This window comes from Oculina patagonica, chromosome 13, assembly GCF_052425735.1.
Source record: "Oculina patagonica isolate OP01 chromosome 13, crgOcupat, whole genome shotgun sequence".
In the NCBI taxonomy this organism is placed as follows: domain Eukaryota; kingdom Metazoa; phylum Cnidaria; class Anthozoa; order Scleractinia; family Oculinidae; genus Oculina; species Oculina patagonica.
The window spans coordinates 25,214,448-25,241,301 of record NC_135770.1 but is presented as its reverse complement, the minus strand read 5'-3'; the positions used below and the strand labels follow the sequence as shown (position 1 = coordinate 25,241,301).

Genomic DNA, 26,854 nt, shown 5'->3' with positions numbered 1-26,854 from the left:
ACGAGTGTTTAAATATTGTGTTGGCTGCCATGACGGAGGAGATGCAGACGGAGATGCAGGGGGGTCCACCTGGTATGTCATCCTTCACTAACCTCACTCTTGCGCGCATCTTGGAGGTGAGATTTTGTTGTTTCGTGATACATAATTAACAACTAATATTATCGTGTTTGAAACTAACGCGACTAAAATTTACGTAAAGAGAAGGGCAAAATCTTTGAAACTAAAGGTCATTAACGCCAATAATAAGCCTATTTTTCCGGATAAGGGAAATTAATGTGAATAGCACGAAGTAAACCATGAGTAAACACTTAGCGTGAGGACAATAGAACAGAGCTTCTCCCGCGACATGCGAGGTTGAAAGATTCTTCTGAGAACGAGAGGGAACTTGAAATCTTCGTAAAGATTGATTTAAAGATTAAAGTATGTCTATACGTTAACTCAGGATCTTAACCCACTCCCGAAGGTTTTACGCGCGCACCCACCCCCAAATTCCCGACTCATTTACAGCATTTAACACAGATGAGCGAGTGGAAAAAATAAACCAAATGCGCAGTAAATTCAGACAAATAATTCGTTTCTGAAGTAAACTTTTAATACAACTAGACATTTTAAAAGACTAATTTATGAATTAAAATGTTTATCAACCTTAATAACTTGATCCCAAACCAAGCTTGAAGGCAGCGGAAAAAAATGTTTCACTTCCGCGCATCACTTTAAAAACTCACAAAAACACAAAATTTTTGAACAAAACATAAAGCAATTTTAAAAAACTCTGGTAAAATGTTGGCACATGTTATGTAAAACTGTTACTGGCATTAATTTAACAGCAATGAAGTATTATACTGGTACAGAAAAGCGGTAATTGGAAGTGATAAAATTATTTGCGAATCATGTTGTTGTGAAATAGAGCAAAACCGCTTTGCAAAACAACAGAATTCCTTCCACAAAATATACACTCACAATGCTTTCTATAAATCTCAAAGTCAATAAAAATACTTGTTTGTATTTTCTGAAGTACTGTTGTAAATCTTTTCACGTTGAAGGTTGTAAAACACAATTTAAATCTTAGCGACTAAAATAAACAACGTTAACGCGACGGCAAGTCTGCCGAAAGAGATGCGTATCGGATAACACCGCGTGCACATCAAATCTGTTCGCTTCAAAAGCCTAAAATTCCAAACTAAAGCTGGACAAATGAAAGAAACTTGAAAGAAAGTTTGTTTAAGATTAATTCTCATTCACGATGAAGCTAATAAATGTCTAAAAAGCTTAAAATTTCGCAAATTTTAAAGCCGTGATATTCCGCATCAAATTAAATATTCGAGCTGAAGTGAAAGTGTTTTATTTCAGAGCGACGGCTTTGGAAGGCATTTTTTAGTCAATCACTTTACTGATCTTCCTAAAAATTCCTTATTGTACATTACCATTTTGCTTTCTGAAGCTTTGAGAAGCTGCATTAAACCGTGATCAAGGCCGTGAATTGTAGTCAAAACACTTTAGAAGCGCCATGACACGAGGTAATCTTGGCAGCCGAAGGAGAGAAAATTTTTTTTCACCAAAGCAGTTTTAGCACTCTGTTATCCATTAGTTTCCATTTTAGATCCACTTTAAAATCGATCCATGTTTCTTCATTTCATATTTAGCTTAAAAAAGGTGTTTCTCTGTGTCCAGAACGGAAAACAAGACCCTAGAAGTTTGTAAATTCGTCCCGCGAGGCGCCATTCTTTTCTTGTCAATTTTCAACGCACGTATAAAGGCGAAAAACCTCCTTTCTAGGACCCCTAGAAATCTCTAAAAATATGCGCAGAAAACGGATTCTGATTGGTTTATTTGCCCTTATTATCTATAGAACAATAGGAGAACCAAAAACGCTCCAGGGAGGGAGGGAAAGGCCTTTTGTCAACATGTGGCTTTTACGGCCGGTTGAGGCTGGCACGGGAATATAGGGGGTGGTTTTCGCGCGGCCGGTTACGGCCGGCACGGGAGCCAATGGGTATTTGGGGTCAAAATAATAGCAATTCGTGTCGCAAAAAGTAATGAGCTCTGTATTAAAGGAGCTGCGTCACGGACAATGCAACTTGAAAAAATTGGCAAACTCTTTCAAGGTTGTCGTTAGTAAACCGTCTTAATCTTCGTCAGTTGAAATCATCCTTGTTTATTTTCGGGTTTTTGTTACTCCTTTGGCGTTTTTCTATGTTAAAAAAACTGTTATTTTGAGGTTTCCCTCAAATTATAACTAATCAGAAAAATGACTTGAAATACCGTGACATATGTAGCTCCTTTAAGGACACTAAAATTAGTGCTTGATGATATGCTAGTTGTTTGCTTGCAGCATAGATGCAGTGGCGTGTATCATATTACGCGCTAACTTTCCGTGTCTTTGTTTCATTTCTCCCAGGCTGCTGAGTATAACGCTGCACTTTGTATAGACTGGCTGACCTGTATGACGCCTAAAAACAGAATGGTATTTATTTGTTTTTGTTTGCTTTTGACTACAACTAACGAGCGAACAGATTAATGATACCATCTACAATTACCCATGTACCTCTGTCTTTGCATGCTCATATCTCCTCCTGCTCGCGAAATGTCTGAGATAATACCCAAAATAATCCATACTGATGAGATTTATACTTCGCGGCAGCAAACAATTTGCATTGTTCACTAGAAATTTATGTTGCTGTCAAACTCTGTAAGAGGTAGACAACTTTATTCCTTGTGCTTGTGCTTGCCGCAATCACAAGCACAAGCATCCAAATGCAATGTGCTTGTGCTTTTGCTTGCGTCGAAGCTTTTTCACGGAGAAATAAGAGCTGTTATCCTTTCGCTTGTGCTTGTGTCGCTAGTGAAAACCAGGCTTAACTCTACAGAGATCCCAGCAGTGACTCTGATTGGTGGTTGCTAGCACGTAACAACCATTCAGACACTACTTGGAGCTCTTCAGAGCTACGTCATAAGTATGGGAAAAGGCAGAGTTAGTTCTTTAAACTGATTGTTATCTGTCTTATACTAGGCTCATCAGTGGGTGCTGGATAACATGGACAAATGGGTGGAGAAATATCTCATAGTGGACAACAGTCTGAGAATTAGAAATGATAAGTTGTTAATTATTTAAACTGCAGGTTTTTTTAACTTGAACGAGACGGAAACCACGCAGGAAAAGCCTATTGCATGAAGAAGGGTAGTTATTAAATCAAGTTATGACAATAAGGAACTCCCGGCCACGAAAAAAAGGTATAAGGTGCCGCAAAAAAAGAAAATAAGCCCCCAAGTCTGAAACACATCAACATCTACATTTAATATGTCGGTTAAAAGTCCATACGGATATCACACCAACGCCTAAAAATAAGTAAAAATACAATATGTACATATATAATAACTGAAAAATTCTAAATTAATTCTAAAAATCTAAAAAATTCTAAAAATCTAAAAATTCTAAAATTATATGGGTAAACCACTAAATTAATAAAAATGCTCGCGCAGTCCAGACTGGAAAGACGTAAGTCGGACTCAACAATCGCCGCAGGGAGTGCATTCCACTCTCTTATGGTCCTCGGAAAATACGAGTAAAAATACGCGTTTTTCGTCGCTCTATATTGCGTATATTTGAAATTATGGCTGCCGCGAGTTCTGGATTCATTATGTCTACTAAGATAGGAGTCAACATTTATATCTTCAAGGTCATGACTCATTTTATATAGTAATGTAAGTCGGAAAGATTTTCTTCGTTGTTCCAATGTTTGCCAGCCCAACTCCTGGATCATATCAGTTACACTGGCGGTTGGGTGGTAGTCGTTTGTGCAAAACTGCGCCGCTTTCCTCTGTTCTCTTTCGAGGGAGTTTATGTCCTTTTGGAGATAAGGATCCAGGCTGCGCAAGCGTATTCGAGCTTTGGGCGAACAATAGCTGTGTATGCAGTTTTTTTCACATTCTTGGGGCAATTCCAGAGGTTTCTTTTAATCATTCCCAGAACCTTGCTTGCTTTGCCAGAGATGGATGAGACGTGATTTGACCATTTCAAGTTGTCGTTCAGGATTACTCCTAGATAAGAAATAGAGTCAACTTGTTCCAACTCGGTTCCACAAAAGACATACTTTCTCTGTGGGGGAACTTTCTTAGTAGAGAGACAGATGGTCTTGCACTTAGCAGGATTAAATGACATCTGCCACTTGCTTTGCCACACTTCCAGTTTCCTTAGGTCCTCCTGGAGTTGATCGCCGTTCTCCACGCTTGAAACAATACCGTATAGGAGTGCATCATCCGCAAAAAGCCTGATTGAGGATTTCAGGTTATCAGGCAGGTCATTGACGTACAATAGGAAAAGCAAAGGTCCTAATACGGTTCCTTGGGGCACGCCAGAGGTTACTTAAAGGGACATGGTCAGCATTCACGTTTTGAAAAAAGTCCACCTTAACCCGAAATCAAAATACGTGTAGAGAACCTTCAGAAATCTGCTTCAATCTTCTCAGTGTTTTTTTTTTCTCCTAAATTTTCCCATTAAGTGAAACACTGAGAAGATTGAAGCAGATTTCTGAAGGTTTGTTTTGAAAAAAGTCCGCAGTGGTCTTTTTTCAAAACGTGAAAACTAGTGTCCAGGTCAGCGCGGTAAGAACGTTGACCGTGTCCCTTTAAGCGGGATTAGAGCGCTTGCCCTCGCACACCACAGACTGAGAGCGGTTTGTCAAGAACGATTCCATCCAGCTTAACAAAGGTCCGCGGATACCATTGTAGTGTAACTTGTAAATTAGGCGTTTGTGGGTGAACCTTATCGAAGGCCTTACTGAAATCCAAAACAGCAGCATTAACAGAGTTATTTTCTTGGATGGTTTGGCCATATCGTGAATGGTCAAGATCAGCTGGGTTACAGTGGATCGTTTTGCTCTGAATCCATGTTGCAAGTCTGTTAAGATCGCGTGCTGTTCTAAGTGCTGCATTATGTGACTGTGGATAATATGCTCAAGGACCTTTGATGAAATGCAGGTTAATGAGATCGGTCTATAATTAGCAGGGTCCGATTTTTCTCCATTCTTGAACACACCACATACGTTGGCGTGTTTCCATTTGGATGGTACATGGCCAGCATCAATGGAGATTTGGTAAATTGCTGCTAGTATAGGACCGATTTCCACGGCATAATCCTTCAGGACCCACGGGGGTATCTCATCCGTGCCACTTGCTTTATTTGGTTTCAGAGACTGCAACTGCTTGATAACTCCTGGGATCGTAACAATGAGTGGGCCGATAGCTGGTTTTTGTTCAGTACCGACAGCCGGGATGGTAGTGCGATCTTCATTTGTAAACACACTAGAGAATTGTTTGCTCAAAATTTCCGATTTCATTCGCCCATCGCTTACGATCTTACCGTCGACTTTGAAGTCGGATACGCCGGGATCGACATTTTTCAATTGCTTGATGTACGACCAGAAACGTTTCGGGTTTTCCTTGATAATTAATGGGTTTAAATTTGGATGTATTTCCAAAAGAACAGTACAATTTCTTTGATGATAAAAGACCACTACTGCATAGAGACCAGGGCTCCTGATAGAGACTGAAAACTTGTTTTTTGTTTCTCAATAATATGTTACATCTGATTTGTAAGGCTAGAACCCAAATGGTTGATTTCTGATTGAAGGTATAATTTTTTTAACATTATTTTTTCTTTCGTTCCTGCAGCTTCTGCGTATCTGCTCATAAGCCTCGTTCCTAACAACCACTTCAGACAAGGATTCAGGTAATTATCGTTGCCCCTAAAGTGCTAAAAACGTATGATCGCATTCCTGGACAAAACTAGTTGAGGCAAACAAATATCTTATCTCGTGTAACGCAAGAATCAAAAATTGTTTTGCGCACTGTTGTTTAAGCCGGCCCGATCTTTCAAAACACAGACGCAGAAACGTGTCGAAACGTGTCTTGCGCTCTGCTCTGATGCGTTCAGTCTTGGAACAAGGGCCTATAAGTGTGTCGTAGGCACTATTGTCGCCAAATCATTTCCAACGTTAACGCTTGTCTGTGTCTTGTTGTTTATTTTCTTCAGGTCAAGAAGTTTCTCTGCTCCGCACAAAGAGATGGTGGTAAATATCATGTACTATAATGGTGATGTGACGCGTACTTCTCCTTACCTATTTCTTACTAATTCAGGTAGACAGATTGTGAGAATTTAAGAGGTGGAAAAAATGTCTGGGCCCGGTTGTTCAAAGCACGATTAAGCTAATCCAGGATTAGCGTGAAATTTGATTTCAATTTTATATAATTTTGTTAAGGTTTTCTGTTAATATTTTCTGTCCCACAGTTTTGACATGGACCAATCTCAAACGTAACAAAATATTAGCCTTGGGAAACCCTTTTAAACAAGAGAAATTAAAATCTTGATCATCTTTTAATCCTGGGTTAGCGTTAATCGTCTTTCGAACAACCCGGCCCTGTACTTTAAGGCAACGTCTCCCAGCACAAATGATAGAAAACGTGCCAAAAGTAGGGCAGAGGAATTTTCTGTTGATCATAGCACTGAAACAAGTATTGCTTAGCAATTTTGTGATATCTATTTTGCTGTTGGTTTCTTTTTGTTTCAGTTGAGTAAAGATGCTCTCTCGATACTCCACGAGGTACAGTATTCTTTCCTGGTCACACAACTGAATTTTTAGTTTTTCTTAAGTGGATTAAATTTGTTATTCATGTCATACGTTTTGAGTGTTAGAATTTATTTCCGGAATTTTTTCTTTTACACAGATTTTTAAGATGCTACTCAACTTACTTCCAGCAGCTAGGAAATACTGCGGTACGTAAAGGCAATCCAATATGTTTACATTCCATATTTGTCAGCAAAAAAAAAAGCCATTGGTCTGTGCGATAAGGTAGAGCTTTTGATAAGGAAACCATGCGGAAATGTATAAAAAAGGTTTAAGAAGACCGTTGCGAAAAATCATCATTTTTGCTGTTTTCTCCTGTTGCAAGAATTGTAAGGTTTTGTAAACCCGTGAAGCGAACACTTAAATTTGTAATCAGTGCTAAATAATAGCAAACATTTTGTAAAGGTACAATGAAAAACCAGGCGAAATGTTAGCCTTCGTAAATTCTTAGTAAAGTGTAACGAGAACTAGTAAGTGTCATGGTCAGAAAAAATCAAAGAAATTTTGGCCACAGCCAAAAACTCATACTTTGTCAGTTTGAGGGCCTAGGTATGTAACTGAAAGATATGAAGTTAGTTTTTCGAAATATTCAAATTTACGGCAGAAAACCCCGAATAACGGTAATCGTACCGGAAGCTCAAATTTCACTTCTCGACAATCCGAAATTTCACGCTTTTCAGCTTCTTGCTACCAAGACGTTTCAACCCCTGTAAACCTTTCCTTACCTTAGTTGCATAGATTGACTCTTCCTTTATCGAAATATAGTTAGTATTTTTATCTCTGATTATTTCTGAGCCAGCTCAGCCTCGATTAAGTAGACACATTTTTCTCATTTAGGAAAAAAGCTAAAATAATCCAAATTCAGTGAGGAAAAAAGCTGACCGGTAGTGCTTCAAATCTTCTGATATTTTAGCCAAAGAGAGTCCAGTCGTTGAATTTTAGGTTTATGGTTTCAAAAGTGTAGGATCTAGTAGCAGTTTTGAACAAAGGTCGATCAAAGGTCGACAAAATTACAATTCCGCGGCTTTGAAAAGAACAACTGCAACACGTGACACGAAACACGCAATAGAGTAATTTGTATATTTTTTGGGCAAAGACAACACGGTAAAATTAGCTTTGAAGTTTTATACGTTTGAGACTTTAGAAAAATAGTATTTATCCTAAAGATTGCCTACAATAGAAGAAATACCAAAAATAACAGCACTTGAACTCTCCCTGATGTTCGTCACGCACGAGCGACTTGGAGCCGCGAATGACAAAAATATTTTCCATTGATTCAAAGTAAGTCATATTCTGAAATAAGAAAAATCTATTTTCTTTAAACTTTGCCCACAAATCTGTCTTAACTAAAAAACGAAACAGCTTTCATATTTGCAAATATCGCAAGAAATATTTTTTTAAGAATTTTATTCAATTGGACCACGACCGGCCTATTTTTAGCAATGGCGGCAACTGAAAACACAGGGGGCCCAGACAAACTGTTTGTGTATGGACTGTGCACATTTACATTTTTATAGAGAATGTATGGAATTTACCGAATGGTTTGTAAAATTGCGTAAAATGGTGCAAAACATTAACAAATTTGTGCTAAATAAAGTGTTAAGTTTCCTACCTTTTGTGTAGTGTCGTTCTTTTGGCTCGAAATGGCGAATTTGAGTCGATTGAAGGGTATTTTGCTTTCGCTGTTTACTATACATCTAATTATATGGAAAGGGTGGAAACTCCAACAGCTCCAAAGTAGAACACTTCCAGCGCCGAGCCGATTTTCGACCTGATAATCCCATCGCACAGCTTTCAAACTACGCACCAGAAAAGAGAAAAGAAAAGAGGAAGGCTTGACGAATCTTCTCGTATCATTTGATCGAAAATTTATCCAAACGGTCCGGAACAAGCTCTCAAACGAAAACGGGTATCCAAAATTTTTAAGCCGTCCGAATGCGTAGCACCAATTTGTGGTGCCGAAGGGAAACGCTATTCCCCAGCCTCTTTGCGATTGGATACAATTGAACAATGGTCGTTCATGATTTTGTTTCGTGGATAGGGAGGCAAAAGCAAAACCAATACTCAGTAGTATATGGAGTGATGTCAATGGTGCGACACAACCTAAGGACCCTCGCGCAAAAAAATGGCAATTACGACGGCGAAGCCGAAAGCGACGCATTGTCATATAAATATGCGTCGTTGTAACTTGTATGCGTCGAAGTAAAAAGGAGTGTGCCGTTGACGTCTGTTTATTTACTTCCAAATACACTCTTCCCGAAACACCGCTCACACAAACAATGAAAATCTTTTCCCCTTGCTTTAGCAGTCGACTGTTGATAGCCTTCACCACAAAAGATTTCCCGGTTCCTCCCTCTCCAGTTACAAGAATATTGTGCCCAGCATAGTGTAGGATTTGAGATTGTTCAGAAGTCAAGGTTTCGAACCTAGAAAATGAAGAATATTTCAGTGATTGCAGCCATAAATGTTTATATAATCAAAAACAGAAAGAAAAATAAACACGAGTACCTTGCCATATTCGTATGTCCCGAAAACAGCCCACTTTTCCGCAAACTCGCGATCGCCTACATTTTCTCCGGCTACGAAAGTCGTGATGGAGTTCGCGGGGTTTTCCCAATCAGTCGGACCTTAACATAAGAATAGCAAATCACAACAACGGTTCTGCACGAGAGTTTCACATGCATGTGGGTGTATCAGTGTTTTGCAATCTCTGTAAAACAACTAGGTGAGATGACTAAAGTCTGATATTTTTTCTAGGGCTGTAAAATATTTTTTTCGTTGAAAAATGAACGCTGTTTTTTATTTGAAGCTAGCTAGCTTTAAAAATGAAACTCATACCGACTAGATGTAGGTACTCACTCGTTTCTTAAGTCAATATGAATATTTCATAATTACTTCGCCGCATACAATTTATAACGACGCATATTTAAATGTTAATGCGTCGCTTTCGGCATCGCCGTCGTAATTGCTATTATTTTGCGCGAGGGTCCTTAGGTTGTGTCGCACTATTGACATCACTCCATATACTACTGAGTATTGGTTTTGCCTTTGCCTCCCTATCCACGAAACAAAATCACGAAAAACCATTGTTCAATTGTATCCAATCACAAAGAGGCTGGGGAATAGCGTTTCCCTTCGGCACCACAAATTGGTGCTACGCATTCGGACGGCTTAAAAATTTTGGATACCCGTTTTCGTTTGAGAGCTTGTTCCGTACCGTTTAGATAAATTTTCGATCAAATGATACGAGAAGATTCGTCAAGCCTTCCTCTTTTCTTTTCTCTTTTCTGGTGCGTAGTTTGAAAGCTGTGCGATGGGATTATCAGGTCGAAAATCGGCTCGGCGCTGGAAGTGTTCTACTTTGGAACTGTTGGAGTTTCCACCCTTTCCATATAATAAGATGTATAGTAAACAGCGAAAGCAAAATACCCTTCAATCGACTCAAATTCGCCATTTCGAGCCAAAAGAACGACACTACACAAAAAGTAGGAAACTTCACATTTATTCAGCACAAATTTGTTAATGTTTTGAACCTTTTTACGCAATTCTACAAACCATTCGGTAAATTCCATACATTCTCTATAAAAATGTTAATGTGCACAGGCCATACACAAACAGTTTGTCTGGGCTCCCTGTGCTGAAAATAGGAAAAAACGTCGAGTCACCGCTTCAAAAATTTTTGCTCCAATTTTAGGAATTGTCTTAACTCTCCTGGAATAAATTGGACCTTTATCTGTATAAAGCACGCAATTTTGGTTCGTTAAAAAGAAACAAACAATACGGAATATTTTTGATTTGAAGTGTACTTGGCCATTAACGCGAACGGCTCAAAAAAATTGCACATTTTCAACGGGTCATTGCGCAAAAGTCCAACTACTTCCGCATTATATTTGTTTCCATACCAACATAGAAGAAGTCAAAGAGTATGGAAATGGAAAAATATGTTGTGGTTTAAGCGAGCTTTTAGTGCAACCAGGCGGCAACTTGGCTTATGTTGCGAACATGTTTTGTTTACATTGCAACAGCGGGCAGTTGCTCACGCGAAACGAATTTAGCATAAACAACACAATATTTCGTAAACATTGTAACCTTACAAAACTTTATATCAGCTCACACAATAAAACATCACTTAAAACTCGAAAACCTTAGCAGCTAGCGAGTCAGCAAAAAAAAATACTGTCGCCTACCTGCAAGCCGGTGAGACAACAAAATTCATTGTCAGGCCATGGCCATGTTATTGGATTCCACATTTCTTTCTGGTTTTCATCAACCATAGTATCCGCAGAAAGTTTCAAACGGCAAACATAACACACATAACATAACATTGAACATATCACATGATTGTGATAACTGAAACAAATGAAAGAAAGTTGCGGGCAACACATCCCAAGAAATCAATCGATCACAACAGATCGGCTAGACTTTCTCAAAGTCCGTTTCCGGTAATTAAGTCGCTCGTTGATCGCCACTTCGTCGCTCATTTATCGCGACTTCGTATTTATCGCGACTTCGTCGCTCCAAAGAGTCGACTTGGGGCAAGTCTACAGATCGGCTTGAACAGTTGATTGATGAAAGTTGCGTCACGCAATCTTACCTGAATCCAACTGCCTTATGGGCGAACTGAATAATTATTGTCCAAGAATCGGACTGTCCAAAATATCGGCTCTAAATATTTTTAACAGATGTATATGTCTTCGTGTGCACCATTTTGGTATGTTTATTAGAAACGAAGCTTACGTATTAAGCTGAAAACGTATTTAGCTGAAAGAAAACTCAAACAGTCCTATTCGCGTACGGGTTTTTTCATTCCCCGGTTGGGCGGGTTCGTTAAGGAGGGGGGGGGGGGGTGTAATAGAGCTCAATTGACCTCATCATCTATTCCTTCTTACGGAGAAAGAAGTAGGGTGGAAATTATCAGAAGGATAGAAAAACCCTGCACATTTTCTGGCCACACCAAAAATATAGCTAACGAAAAAGTGAACAAGACATTTTTGCCTAGAAAAATTTCCCACTCAGCCATTAAAGGAAATCTATAAGCTTATACTACCGTAATGTGAGATACGTTTACAAACCTGATCTTGTCGGCCATGTGCACATTTAGCACATCTCTGCTTCTAATGGCTTTTTTATCACCACGGTGAGTGGGATATTAGAAAGGCCCGTGCTGTTTTGAATATTTCCTATGAAAAACTAGAATGGCGATGCTTGGGACTTATATAATTTCGCCTTTCTTTGATGAAGATAATCCAAATACACCTGCTCTTGCAAAAACTAGTTCGTGCTCTAACAGAAATGCCACGAAATTAAATGGTTTGCTATAGGATCATTGCAGTCTCCAAGACGAACGAGCTCGGTTATCCCCTTCGATTGCCGCAACTTCCTCTATACTTTGAAGTGTGAAACAAAAAGCGCAACTCCTCCATTTGTTTTGGAAGTTGTTAATGCTTCGCGAGAACAACAACAAAGTATGAATGACAAGTGCGTGGCGGCGTGGTTTGTAAAGACTTATTTTTGTTCCACTTTTTCTTTCTTTCTTACTTACCTGTATCGTTTACTAGAAAAATTTATTATTTTGAAAAAGCGGGTTTTTTTGTATTTGAAAAGCGAGCCTAAAATTTCAAATTTGGAAGCATCCAGATGTAGATGTACAGGAAGTGGTCAAAAACAAGAAATCAAACAAATACGTCGGTCAAAAATATTTACAGCCCATATTTTGGACAGTCCGATTCTTGGACAATAATTATTCAGTTCGCCCATAAGGCAGTTGGATTCAGGTTAGATTGCGTGACGCAACTTTCAATCAACTGTTCAAGCCGATCTGTTGTGATCGCTTGATTTCTTAGGATGTGTTGCCCGCAACTTTCTTTCATTTGTTTAAGTTATCACAATCATGTGGTATGTTCAATGTTATGTTATGTGTGTTATGTTTACCGTTTGAAACTTTCTGCGGATACTATGGTTGATGAAAACCAGAAAGAAATGTGGAATCCAATAACATGGCCATGGCGGACCTGACAATGAATTTTGTTGTCTCACCGGCTTGCAGGTAGGCGACAGTATTTTTTTTTGCTGACTCGCTAGCTGCTAAGGTTTTCGAGTTTTAAATGATGTTTTATTGTGTGAGCTGATATAAAGTTTTGTAAGGTTACAATGTTTACGAAATATTGTGTTTATGCTAAATTCGCTTCGCGCGAGCAACTGCCCGCTGATGCAATGTAAACAAAACATGTTCGCAACATAAGCCAAGTTGCCGCCTGGTTGCACTAAAAGCTCGCTTAAACCACAACATATTTTTCCATTTCCATACTCTTTGACTTCTTCTAAGTTGGTATGGAAACAAATGTAATGCGGAAGTAGTTGAACTTTTGCTCAGTGATCCGTTGAAAATGTGCCATTTTTTTGAGCCGTACGCGTCAATGGCCAACTAGACTTCAAATCAAAAATATTTCGTATTGTTAGTTTCTTTTAAACGAATCAAAATTGTGTGCTTTATACAGATAAAGGTCCAATTTGGTCCAGGAGAGTTAAGACAATTTCTAAAGTTGGAGCATAAATTTTTGAAGCGGTGACTCGATTTTCACTTGTCGCCATTGCTAAAAATAGGCCGGTTGTGGTCTAAATGAATAAAATCTTAAAACATATATCTTACGATACTTTGCGAAAATGAAAGCTGTTTCGTTTTTTAGTTAAGACAGATTTGTGGGCAAAGTTTAAAGAAAATAGATTTTTCTTATTTCAGAATATGACTTACTTTGAATCAATGGAAAATATTTTTGTCCTTCGCGGCTCCAAGTCGCTCGTGCGTGACGAACATCAGGGAGAGTTCAAGTGCTGTTATTTTTGGTATTTCTTCTATTGTAGGCAATCTTTAGGATAAATACTATTTTTCTAACGTCTCAAACGTATAAAACTTCAAAGCTAATTTTACCGTGTTGTCTTTGCCCAAAAAATATACAAATTACTCTATTGCGTGTTTCGTGTCACGTGTTGCAGTTGTTCTTTTCAAAGCCGCAGAATTGTAATTTTGTCGACCTTTGATCGACCCAGGGGGGGGGGAAGCAACTTCCCATACATTCTCTTATATGAAATCTGAGCGATGCTCTCACAACTTGCAAAGCAATCATCGGGGCGGTAGTCAGCGGATGTCTCTAAGGCGCATGAGCAGCTCCTTTCTTTGTGAACTTGCCAAAACAAAAACATGGGACCAGTGAGAGAGTTCGATTTTTTTTATATATGTAGTAATAAAAAAGACTTTCTAAGTTTTGACTTTAAAGCAGCGAAAATTTCTCCGAAAAGGTTCTTGGTGTCAATATGTGGTGTTTGTTATGAAATAAAACCATCACGGGAATGGTAATGAAAACGTGGCGATCGAATATTCCCGCGCTGGTCGGAGCTATTGTTCTTGCTCTATTGTTTGAGGTTGTTTGTTGACTTGGTCTTTCTTTGTTTTACTTCATTTACAATCCCCATGTGGGCCAGTTGAAAATCGTGGTACAAACATGTCAAACATTTGCATTTCAGCACTGAAAAGTAGCACGGCATCACAAAATTCTGCGTTCTTAAAACTACACGACGATGGCGAAATTTTCGGATTTAAACACGCTGCTTTTAGATTTTTAGTTAAGAGAATTGAACCCCTTTATAATAAGTGATTCCACGACATAGCAGCTTCCATTTCGCGGGAAAAGATTGCCTGTTGCATCATCGTCCAAAAACCGCTGACTACATCGTGAATTGATCGCTTTGCAAGTTGTGAGAGCATCGCTACTCGGTCCCAGACCTCGTTTCTCCCCCCCCCCCTGGATCGACCTTTGTTCAAAACTGCTACTAGATCCTACACTTTTGAAACCATAAACCTAAAATTCAACGACTGGACTCTCATTGGCTAAAATATCAGAAGATTTGAAGCACTACCGGTCAGCTTTTTTCCTCACTGAATTTGGATTATTTTAGCCTTTTTCCTAAATGAGAAAAATGTGTCTACTTAATCGAGGCTCAGCTGGCTCAGAAATAATCAGAGATAAAAATACTAACTATATTTCGATAAAGGAAGAGTCAATCTATGCAACTAAGGTAAGGAAAGGTTTACAGCGGTTGAAACGTCTGGGTAGCAAGAAGCTGAAGAGCGTGAAATTTCGGATTGTCGAGAAGTGAAATTTGAGCTTCCGGTACGATTACCGTTATTTGTGGTTTTCTGCCGTAAAATTGAATATTTCGAAAAACTAACTCCATATCTTTCAGTTACATACCTAGGCCTTCAAATTGACAAAGTATGAGTTTTTGTACTGTGGCCAAAATTTCTTTGATTTCTTTGATTTTTTCTGACCATGACACGTAAAATGTCTCAAATTTGCAAGTATCGCAAAACCATCAGGAAAATCGTTAAGACCACAGTTTCGAAACCCTAGTATACTACGGAAAACAATGTTTAGTTTGTAAAATTTGTTACAGAGTGTATTAGATTATATGTTTTTGTTTCTTTTAGATCGCAACATTCATGGCACGACAAAACTTGTCAGTTATTTTGCTGTGTTGAACTACTGCCTGGTATCACGAACCGAAAAGGAAATAGTAAGATATATTTTTCTTGTTGTTATCTTTTGAATCATTTAGCTGATTATAAAAGTAATAAATTTTCCGTAATAAATAAACCCGAACAAACCAACCAACGAGCGAATGCGTACGAGGGGCCGAACGAACGAACAAACGAACGAACTAACACACGAACGCACGCACGCACGCAATTATTTAGTAATATGCCATTTCCGAGGGCGCTTTCCATTCGACTAAAAATTCTGGTTTGTGTTTCCGGAAAATTTCAGTGGCAAATAGAACAGCGTTTTTCAACTTTTCAGGTTGACTGCACGGAAGGCAAAACAAAATTTGCATATGATCAGGTAGTGCGTCTAATATGGAAATTTCTACGGTGCATTAAAACTGAATGCACTATTGCCGGATTCCTGCACATATAACTCGATATTTTTGCAAATAAAAAGCATTCCGAGCACTGAAAAAAAAGCCATGAATGACATCGTGGCTACAAATACAGGAACCTTTCAAAAGGCACACTACAAGCAACGAAAACGTCGCCAACCCAAAAAGTGTAATGAGCAAAACAATGGCGTAGCCTGCACGCGCGTTATAAATATTTGTACATTTCTTTGCTGCCGCCTGCAAAACAACAACGAAAAAGAACGTACCGAGTTCACCAAAATTTTTTTATTTGGAGTTTCAAGAATGCTTCCTTAACACATGTAGTTGCTTTCAGCTGCACAAATCGCTAAATTTTCTGCCGAAGGAACTCAGGCTGAGTGTAAAATGGTAGCTTTTCCCAAAATTTCCGGAAAAGAGGACAACCTTGCACGGTAGACCCAAATTTTCGAAAACAATTTCCAAGTACTTTCAGTTCCATTTGATTTTGCTTCTGGAATTTCTGGGGTTTTCGGTTCAATGGTTCGCATTTCGGAAAGTCAACACTTTCCGGATTTTCTGGAAATTTTCCGAGCAAATTTCTGTACCGTTCGTCCTTGTTCCGAAATTTCCCGAATTTTTGGTCGAATGGAAAGCGCCCCGAGTTACCCTTTGCCTCTGTTTCAAAACGAGTCTAAGTGCAAAACTATTCATATGAAAATGAGTTTCACCTACAGGTATATTTTCATGCAAATCAAACTTGACACGTTTCTGTTTGTCACGTTAAAAACCTTAACCAGGAGAACTCGTGGTATATTCTAACTGCTATTCTACTCGCTCTCATTTCCAGTTCACACCTTACTGCACAGATTTATGGAGACTGTTTCATCCACTGATGTCAGAACCGAACATTCCCGTACATCCTAATAAACAGGTAATTCCTGGAACAACAAGGTCTTACACTTGCTACTGTTCAATCTCCAGCGACAAAGCAGATACAACTGAAGAAGTTATTGTCCTCTAGCCTGGGGCTAGTGGATTTTTTAGCGCTAATGAAAATACCTTTTGGGCTTGTACATCTTGCATCATCAATATCATCATTATTTTGCATCATCTCAGGCTAGTACATCTAATTCGGGCAAGCTGGAAACTTTAGTTTCTTCAGTTTGGACCCTGCAGTAGTCAGGGTGCAAAGAGTTTGGGAGCAGCCGGGCATCAGCGTAAAGTATCAGCAAAGCCCTATCCTCTGTGGTAAACTGAAGTCTATTCGAATGTTGAAAGCAGCTGGGCCAAATCTTGTTCACAGCCGGCCGATTTGCCCTGTTCCTGGCCCTTAATAAAACCCCTGAGTGGTATTTTTTAAGTCAGTTAAGATACAGGGAAATTCTTGAGATTAAGAGTCGGGTTTTTTTTTTGTGAAGTTTACATTAGTCAAACTCCCTTAGCAAAAATCTTTCCCTGGTGCTCTTGAGTTTCCGTGATGTAAGCTACTATGGGGTTATATTCGGGGTGAAGTATATTCATAGAAATATTGTAATTTTTGATGAGTTTGCTACCTGACAAAATGTCGAGCAAAACCTCGTCAAGCTCTCTTGCGTTCTCATACAATGATATTTGTTTCGTTTGTTAGGCGTTGTTAATATTTTGGTTTAACGCTTGTATCGGCTGTGAAGAGAACGTCGACTTCATAACGGATAACAGCAATGTAGCTGCCAACATACCGCTCAACTACATTCTGTAAGTTGTTGTTGTTTTTGAAAAATCCATTTCTCATTTTCAAGTATTCGTTATCTTTAGTAGCTATCCCGGATGTTCTCAAACTATCCCGGATGTTGTTGTGTTTTGCAGCTCCAGCGATGAACCGGAAGTGGTGACGTTTAACAGGAACGTACTTCCGGCATATTACGGCCTACTGAGGTTGTGTTGTGAACACTCTCGTTCGTTCACTCGCCAACTCGCCGTTCACTTCAACATGAAATGGGCTTTTGAGAATCTCACGATTTGTATGAACCAGTACCCACAGGTATCTACCGGTAACTTTAACTTAAAGTAGTTATTATGTTTTGTGTTTTGTACATGGCATTTTACTCGCACGTTGCTTCTCTTTGTTCAAATTGTAAATGTTGAACGGCAAATAATTGTTGAGCCAATGGACACCAGAGGTACGAATCAGGTAAAGGGCAACTTAATGCAATTTCTTCATTCTCGTCACCGGAGCCGCTTGTCCTTCTTAGGCGGCAGAGCCTGGTGCACGAGAACAAGTAGCTCTGGGGACACATGATTTGATTGGCTAGATTTGTAACAAAAGGAAATATAAATCCAGTGAATCAAATCAACCGTTATAAAAAAAAAACCCTTGTTGTATGGAAATTTAAAACGTTTGATCTGATTAGCTAGATTTAAATTCTCTTTGTTACAAATCTAGCCAATCAAATCAAGTGTCCCCAGAGCCACTTGTTCCTATGCCCCAGGTTCTGCCGGCTAGGAGAGACAAGCGGCTCTTAGGACGAGAATGCGATTCCTCATGCAGTTTAGAGCCCAAAGTTATTTCATTATTTGTTGTAAAACAACGATAAGATAAGGATTAGTTTTTATTGAGTAGGGTTTGTTCACTTTTTTTAAAAAAACTATTATTTTGTGTTTTACATTTTTGCACATAGTGATTTCAAATTAATTGCCTGACACCTCTGTTCTACTTGCGTGACACTTGCTACCATCAGTTCAGATTACGTGACAGATTGTTTGTCGTTTACTTGTGTTGAATCGGTTGAGTTCACATGACACGTGTGTGTCGTTTGCTTGTTTTGCAGGCAGTCGAGGAGCTGTTCGGTCTCATGAGACTCTTCGCCGGTCTGACAAACCCTGACTCGTCAAAAGAGAAGAGCAAAGAGGAGGAAGCTGTTGAGGCAACGTTCAGAAGAGACACTATCATCTTGTACCAGAACTGTTTGGATGGAGGAGCATCGTGGACCACGCTCATCAGGTACGCGCATCAGTGCGGGACTGACTGGGGCGAGTAGCATCAAAATGAGGCGGATGACTTTGTGCCTCGATTTCATGCGCACGGGGCGATCTAGGGGGAGCAACATGAAATTGAGGCACGAAAGCATCGCGCCTCGTTTTCATGCTTAGACGTGTGCAAGTGTAACAAAAAGGTAATTGGAATTGGGGACAGTGGAGAACTGTTGTGATGCTAAATGGCGTTGTTTTCTCTCCTAGTGCGTACAAGATCTTACTTCAGACTGAAGAGGATAGATTGACAGTGGTCGTCAACCAAGGACTTCTTACCTTGTCAGATGTAAGTTTCATTTCAGTAGTATCTTAACACGTAAGAACGACTTTGGCTTCCCAAGCAACGCTTGTGACACAACTTGGGTCACATCTTCACGCTTATGACTGACCTTGCCGCAATAATCGAAAGCATGTTAGTTCGATTTTGAGCATGCGACAGTCGCACTGAATAGAAATCGTATCATTTAAAGAGGCCGTTACCCAGTTTATTTCTGTGTTTCTAACAGCCATTCCCGGATGACCGTATTTGTCTGGTTTGATTTCCTTTCTTGGGATAATACCCAGAAAACTGGAATTTAGAGAGCTAATACTGAATAACGCTCATCCACATATTTATTGCCATTTTGAAAATACATTAAAATACATTAAGTGTTTACAAAGACTCTCATAAGCTATTATATAGTATATAAGTATATTAATTTTTGTAAGCTATTAATTTTGTAAACTATTAATTGTATATAAGTACCACCTATATAATTGCCACCTAGCCTGAAATTGTTTCTGTGTATTATTTTTTACAGCGATATATTTCTCGGTTCTGTATTTTTGGTCAACTAGTTCTATAAATACTTCACACTTTGGAATTTTAGATTGTTTTCGACTAAGCCATATATGCAGTTTTGCAACAGTTATAAGATAGTTTAACAACTCGCTTTTTTCTAGTTTACCAATGTATACATCTTGTAACGTGAGCTTCTCACGTTGGCCAGAGAGTACAAACCAGAAGTTTTCAAAGTTTTCCCGAAAGAAACGAGTCAGAGGGCAATCGTAAAATAAATGATATACAGTTTCTGGGTTAACTTTGCAAAACCTACAGGTATCATGTAGAACATAACCTATTTTAGCTAGTTGCTTATTAGTAAAAACAATATCATTTAGAAGTTTAAACTGAAAGCTTCTTACAAAAGTTTCCGATGAAACTGACAACAAATTAAGAAAAACCTTTGACACTGTACTGTCATCTAAACCAAAAGCATTTTTCAACTTCGTAAAACCCCTTGATACTATTGCCTTTTTTGTAATAAGTAATTCATAAAATTGTTTACTTTTACATAATAAGGGATCGACTTCCTATGGACTTAACATTCGTTCGGTAGTAAGAGGTGACCTGGACGCCTCCCTTAGTTTCCTTCTCTGAGCTATTACCCTAAATTGCTCCCGTCTGGTCTCAATCTCACTGTTGGTAGAGCGCGGTAGATCAATTACTGAGGTCGTGGGTTCACATCTTACCAAAGTGAAAGAACTTTTTTTGTCTCTGGTGGTAGTTCCATTTACTAACCAGGGTCAATTCTCGGTATGAATTTAGAGGACTAACGCATATTCAACACAGTTGATAACTTTTTATCTTTATCTGATTGGTCAACAGGCGTTCAGCACTCTTCATATGATGTACCACGAGGCCACGGCTTGTCACGTGACAGGAGACCTGACCGAAGTGTTGATGCTCTTGCACACCTTGTTAGTGTGCTGTCGACCTCATAGCAACAAACCAGGTACCCGTATTTTGAATTGTATCATCCTTCATCGTTTAAAAGATTATATTGGCAGTTGTTCATTGTGTACGGTTTAGGATACTAGAAAATGGTCCGCCATTGCGTTTAAAGTTATGGGAAGGATATTTTTCATACATGTCTGATCTTTTATATGTTGTGTTTTTAGATGTTCGCAGTAGCATTGTAGGGTGGTCAGAAAGAATTGATGTCGCCCAAAAACTTCTCTCGTTGTTAAATTCCTACACTCCAAAAGAAGTGAGGCAATCTTGTCTGGGTATGTCATGTTTCTTTATTGGTTTCTTTCCAGCTGTACTTTTACTTGTCTGCACAGTTAACATAACTAATTTTAAGTATTTCTGTACTTCCAAAACGTTTGGTCTTGATAATTTTTTTCGCACACTCGATATTAATTCATCAAGTTAAAACAAAGGAAATCATAACCGTGAAAGAGGTTTGTATACCCGGTCTAAATTAGCATGGATTTTTACGTTTTTATTTCTCCTTTTACTCCGTAGATTCTGTTTCGATTGAGAAGATATATTAAACAATCGAGACAGTGTTTCATCGGCTATTCAAACACCTCGAATTTCGTCAACAATACTCTGCTGCGCGTCGTATGTTCAACTCTCTTCTCGGTGCTTGGATATCCCCATGAAACACTGGCTCTCGTGTTTAATATATAACATGTAGAATGCAGCCAGGTGTCCTGCCCGGGGTCACTGTGTTGTGTTCTTCGGGAACACAATTTACTTTTAATATGTCTCTTACCATCATTGCCATCCGTAGGAACCTTAAAAAATGCTTCGAGGGTGGGGCGGATGGGGTAGGCGGGGTGCTGTAACCTATGATTGACTGGCATCCTATGTGGGTGGGGAGGGGGGGGGGGACAACTTGCTCCATGCTACAGAAGACGTACTACGATCTGGTGGTGTGGACTACTTTAGCGCGATTACTGATTTTACTCCATAGAATAAATATCTTATTAACCGAACTTGGTGCTTCTCTGTGAGAGAATCTCGTCCAATTTTGTTTCACACTTACGACTTTAATAAATATTATCCCGATATAGACCTTGTGTTAGGTTAATAACACGTGCATGCCAATGACTTATTCTGATTAACAGATGTGCTAAATGCAATGCTGGTTCTATATCCTAATGACATCACGGAGTCACTGATTCCTATCATCACTGCTTCTCATCAGCACTGGAACAAAACCTCTCCTCCAGGTTAGTGTCTCAGCAAGTGATCACAGAGGCTCTGTGATCCTTCGAAATCTCTCTTAATATTAATCACCCTTGTTCCTTTTTGTTTAATTATCACCTTTTTGGTGTTTTTTCACCGTAGTAAACTATTCTTTTGAGGTTTCCTCTGTTTTGGAGGTGATTTTTCTTTTCACAAATAAGAAGCCATTTTTTAAAACATATAACTATAAAAAGCTGTGATGTTTAAGCTCAGATTCAATTCCTTTATGTGCAACACCTCGTAAACGAGACAATGAAATTTCCTTTGGCACTTTCGAAGAACGTGAAATTGGCTTGCTTTGAGGAGGCCTATGTCACCATGGGCTTCCAAAAAGTGTTTTACAATCGCCGAGTCTTTTTGTTCAACAACACGCTGGTGAATGTGTCGAGCTGTGTAGCCCACATAATTTGCATCGCATAAATCACATGAAAAAAGATAAACCATGCATTTTTTATTTACGACTGAAGGCTTGAAACACTGATTGCAGCTTTTTATAGTTAAAAAAGAGTACGAAGTTTTAATGCGCACGTACGGCTCTAAACAAGGTAACATCGGGTCAAGAAATGGTCAGGGAAAATTTCTTTAAGACCAGGGAAAAAGACAGGGAATTTTATTCTTAGTCAGAAAGAACTGAAATTACAATATGACTGAATCACCTAAATCTTATTTAGCAGAGGTGGAAAGGTTCAGTATAAGGGGAGGCCGGGAACCGCTACTTTGTATGTCATTTTATCAGAAAAAGTCTCGGAAAACTCCAGATTTCTGTTGTAACCATGTGTTATCTTCAGGACTCCTTGGTCCATACTTTCCTCGCCGACACACCAAAGTGATTGTCAGCAGCAAGTCTGTAGTACGGCCCGCTGTACCTGAGCTCAACATGTTTCTTCATCCTTCATTCCTTGACTCCCCAAAGGTAACTACGTCAGTTCTAATTAGATGCACCGTGAGACAAAAGAAAGTGAGAATTCCCCTTAAATACAACTAATAGACGGTAACTTGTTGTTTCTAACAAGAATTGTTACCATGTGGCAAGTGGTTTTTGTTTTGTTTTGTTTTGTTTTTCAAATCCTGGTTAAACAACCTAAAGGGTTTTCCTTGTGGTATCGTTGAGTCGGAACTACCTCGAGGATTCATGAGCAGTCGCCGGGAGCTTTACAGCAGGACTTCATGTTGCTTAAAGGGACAGTGTCACCAGAAATCTTCTGTTTTCGTGAAATATATTCTACACTTACGAGGATGCACTCACTGTTATACAAAAGTATCTTTAAACAACAAAAGAAAGGCATGAAATCCTGCTTCTCTCAAACTTGAAATCGTCTTCCGACGTTTTCACTGGGGGTTTTAGGCCACTTCTTTCCTACCAGTCTGTTACCAAACCACGTTTTAACAATTTTCAGGCCAGATCACTGAGTGAATTTACGATTCATACCGACACCTCCACCGCATTTTCAAATTGCACTAATTCTTGGTGATACTGCCCCTTAAACAACATACCTTTCAGAAACGATGTGCCATTGACTAAAGCTTAATTTATACGTAGCATTTTAGTTGTGTAATTCCAGCCACGAAAATCGGATGTTTTACAAAGAACTTAGACTTAGTTCCTTAGTGCCTTAGTGCCTTAGTGCCTTAGTGCCTTAGTGCCTTAGTGTCTAAATAAGGAAGGTGGCCCTGTGCCGGGTTTATTCCAAGGTAAAAGTTGTGTGCTTTGTGTTAACAGGGTGTGGAGGAGTCTTATGATGCAGCAGTTACAGAGTACTTCCAACCTTACCATCATTTCGTCGATAAATTGCTGCGGTTTGGCTTTAATCACGACAGAGTAGCCGACCATGTCATCGCCTGCAGTAAGTCTCTGTGATTCTCTGGCTATCATTTGAGTAAATTACATAACAAACGAAAAAACTTTAGCAAACAACGAAGATGACTTTTGTCGTGGTGAGGTTAATTGTCTTTTACGTCAGGCTAGGAACTGAATTGCCAAAGAACGCGATTAACAGACCCGAGAAAGAGAAATGTTGTAATAATGCTGTTTTGGAAATCCTTTATATTAAATCCATTCATGTACAAGAGTGATGGAAATTATCCTTGAGTCTCAGAAATGTCGCAAAATATTTTTTGATCACGTTAGTCTAGCTCAACAACTGAGGCAATTTTCCACGTGCCTCGTGCCCAGGTATTTATTATACATTTGTTGCGTTCTAGGTTGTCTTTTGGCAGTAGAAGCCATTCCTCTTCACTTCACGTTCTTCAGCAAGCTGTGGATGGAAGTTTATCAGAAGGCCGGTGATGTACGTACTGTGTGATTTATAGTGCACATATTTGTTATGTTTTGACATTCCATAATTTGAGCACAGGGTACCCAGGCATGCAGTTTGCGTGGCTTTCCTGTGCTGATTCCAACTGTTTCTTTGTAGAATACCAAATACAAGAGTTACCTACAGCAGCTTTGTCAACAACCCGAGTTCTTGGAGGTAAGTTTTAGTTAAGAGGCTGTCAATAGGTCTATTCTTAATTATTTTATAATACATTAAAATTCCAATCACAAGCCTCCCAAATCCCGTACTCAATGGCAACTCTGACAACACTCTTTCCCCTCCACCCGTTATAGGGGCATTAAGTAATATTTGGATTTAAAACCACATCCTGTTAAGAGCTTATTTTGCGTTTGTTTCGTTTGGATATGTCCACAGAGCATAGAGCAGGTGTTTAATATCACTGTCATGTTTTTCAGACGGAAAATCCCTTCTAAAATCACAAATACGATTGTAAAATTCATTAATAATTCATGAGATACAGATCTCTACTGATTCGCATAACAATACTTTACATTCAATTTATTGTTTTCATTTCACAAGTAGAATAAAATATGAGCGGGAGATCTGTATGGCCGTTTACAATGGCGAGCCGCTAGGCGAGCCATTGTAAACGCCCATACAGATCTCCCGCTCATATTTTATCTACTACTTAAAACCACTTGTAAAAGTAATATTCCTTCTCATAATAACAGATGTAGATGGCTTGCATCGCTAAACCCTTGCCGACCATTGTTATCCAACCTTCAGGGACACGGAGTTCCTATGTCGTTAAAGCTTTGCTTTGCTTATTATGATTTTTTCTTTTTAGTATGTGGATCTGATCTTACTGGATGAACGAGAAAGCCTCAATGTGCGAGACATATACACCTTTCTTTGCTGTTTCTTTCCGAGGGTAAGAATGAATAGTTTTCCTTATATTTCTCTACACCGAGTCTTGTGACTCAATTATTACTACACTAACTACTTGCCCAGTTAGTCGCATTCGAGAAAAAACACCCTGTCTTTTTGTGGTGTTCTTTTTCTAAACTACCTCTTCCCTCCCCACAGGTATCGACTCAGGTTCTGGTCAACCAGTGGAATAACTTGGTGCAGACGCTCGTAGCGACGGTAATCGCAGATAAACCTGCAGCAGAGAAAGCAAGTGATGCCGAACTGTGTGCTATAGCCAAGAGGCTAACTGCGGTAAGCTTTAAGTAAGGCCTTCACAGCTACAGAAGTTCATTTTAAATCCTCTAACACGCTTTCTTTCCCGTTGCAAGCCTAAAAAGTGAATTTCTTTTAGGCAGGATAACTCCATACAAGTATCACTCTTGATTCCACACCGCGTTTACTTGCGACGAAAACTGCCCGTTCAAGGAAACCGATTTCATACCAAAACGAGTGGTCGTTCACTGTCTAGATAATGCTGTGCGAGGTTTTGTAGCGGAAGGAAACTCTCGGCTCGGTACAACAGTTGCGACCGGGTGTTTTCCAAATCCGAGTATTGTCTAGCTCCTTTAACTGACTGAAGTTATTTTATTCCTCCATAGGAACTGCGAGCGATGTCTCTCTTGTTCTCCGTGCGGCCGCCACAGAAGTCTGATGTTAGCGCGCTGCTGCATCCAAGTCTTGGTGATCTGCTGGTGGTCTGCCGCAAGTATCAGGCCAAGAAACAGGAGAGCAGGTCACGCCCGCCTAGCGAGTCGGAGCAGCATCCTTCAGATCATGCCCAGGAGAAGGAGAAGGAAGAGTCCTCAGCGACGAAAACAGGCGGAGACGAGGGACCAGTGAAGAAACGAAGAAGGACTGTGGAGGGCGAGGAACAAGCCGCTGGTGCTAAAACGGCGACGTCCCCCTCCGATAAACCGGGAACAAGTAAAGACGAGAGCACGGCTGCAGCAAAGAAGGACAAAGCACCAGAAAGCTCGCAGAAACAATCCCAAAAGACTGGTTCGATTTGGGGCGCGAGACCGCCGACAGACTGGGTGGATTCGCTTGTTAAAGCCATTCAGAGCACCATCACCAAAGTTCCGGCGTGACTGGCAGACGAAAATGAACATGGAATTCAAATCAGGAATTGAAATAAACAAGTCTTCGGAAGTGGAAGGAAAGGGATGCACAAGGAATCGAGACGTCTGTTGTGCATAGCTTGCGTTCGCGGCAGCGAAAAGTGTTGAACAGTTCAGATTGAAAGTGTAAAATTCAGAGACATTGGTTTTAGTTGAATAGAAATGGACCCGGCCATTTTGGGCCCAAGGTTTGGTCGAAAACAGAATGAAACTGAAGCCCGTAAAATTTGCAAGTGATTTAGATACTTGCACTCGTGCCTCAAGTTCACCAGTAATGTTCACCCTTTGTGAAATTTTTATTGTTGCTACTCGTTGATCCATGTATCAGAGCGTAATACGATTTTGACGGAAACTTATCCCAATCCTATCCTGTGACACCCCCCCCCCCCCCCCCCCACCTTCCCCTTCCCTGATTTCTTGAGGGGATGATGACAGCTGTACACAGGCTATCCCCAATTTGTATTATACTGGTCAATCAGTGTACGGTATTTTAAAGTGTTTATAATTTTGCACTTTTGTCTTGTCTAATGTCGTGATGCCTCTACACTGATTGGTATTCTCTTGAAGTAATGCTAGATAGGGGCCAACTCCATTTGAACCCAGAAAACGGGCTGGCCCGGTTAGCTGAGATCCTTCCTCGTACCCGTTTCTACTGTGCTGGAACTTTAATTGTTTCGTTCATTATATGGTACTAATAAACGGCAAAATAATAGTTCCACTACCCAAATTTGATTTCGAACTTATGCAAGGTTCCTACCAGTGTTTACATTGTAGGTCTACGAGTAATCGACAATTTATGTCAAGATGATTGGCTTTGTGTATTTTGTCTTTTTTCTCAAGTCAAAGTAATGTGTCGACTTCAAAAATATTGAATCTGGTGTCTTGAACATAGATTAAGATAAACACATTCAATAAATTTCTACTAAAAAT

The 26,854-nt window shown here is 39.6% G+C and overlaps 1 protein-coding gene across 1 annotated transcript; it reads left to right on the top strand.

The window, feature by feature from the left end:
* The first annotated feature begins 54 nt into the window (after positions 1 to 54).
* On the top strand, positions 55 to 26,854 carry LOC144636270 (ubiquitin carboxyl-terminal hydrolase 34-like). The gene is made up of 23 exons (XM_078495437.1): positions 55 to 116; positions 2,399 to 2,464; positions 3,011 to 3,092; positions 5,671 to 5,728; positions 6,032 to 6,068; positions 6,567 to 6,599; positions 6,724 to 6,772; positions 15,109 to 15,194; positions 16,384 to 16,467; positions 17,164 to 17,270; positions 17,382 to 17,556; positions 18,344 to 18,516; positions 18,753 to 18,831; positions 20,191 to 20,317; positions 20,484 to 20,591; positions 21,441 to 21,545; positions 22,350 to 22,474; positions 23,282 to 23,405; positions 23,764 to 23,849; positions 23,976 to 24,032; positions 24,685 to 24,768; positions 24,924 to 25,058; positions 25,406 to 26,854. The coding sequence occupies exons 1-23, from the start codon at positions 75 to 77 to the stop codon at positions 25,892 to 25,894; spliced, it is 2,511 nt and encodes an 836-aa protein (XP_078351563.1). The 5' UTR covers positions 55 to 74; the 3' UTR covers positions 25,895 to 26,854.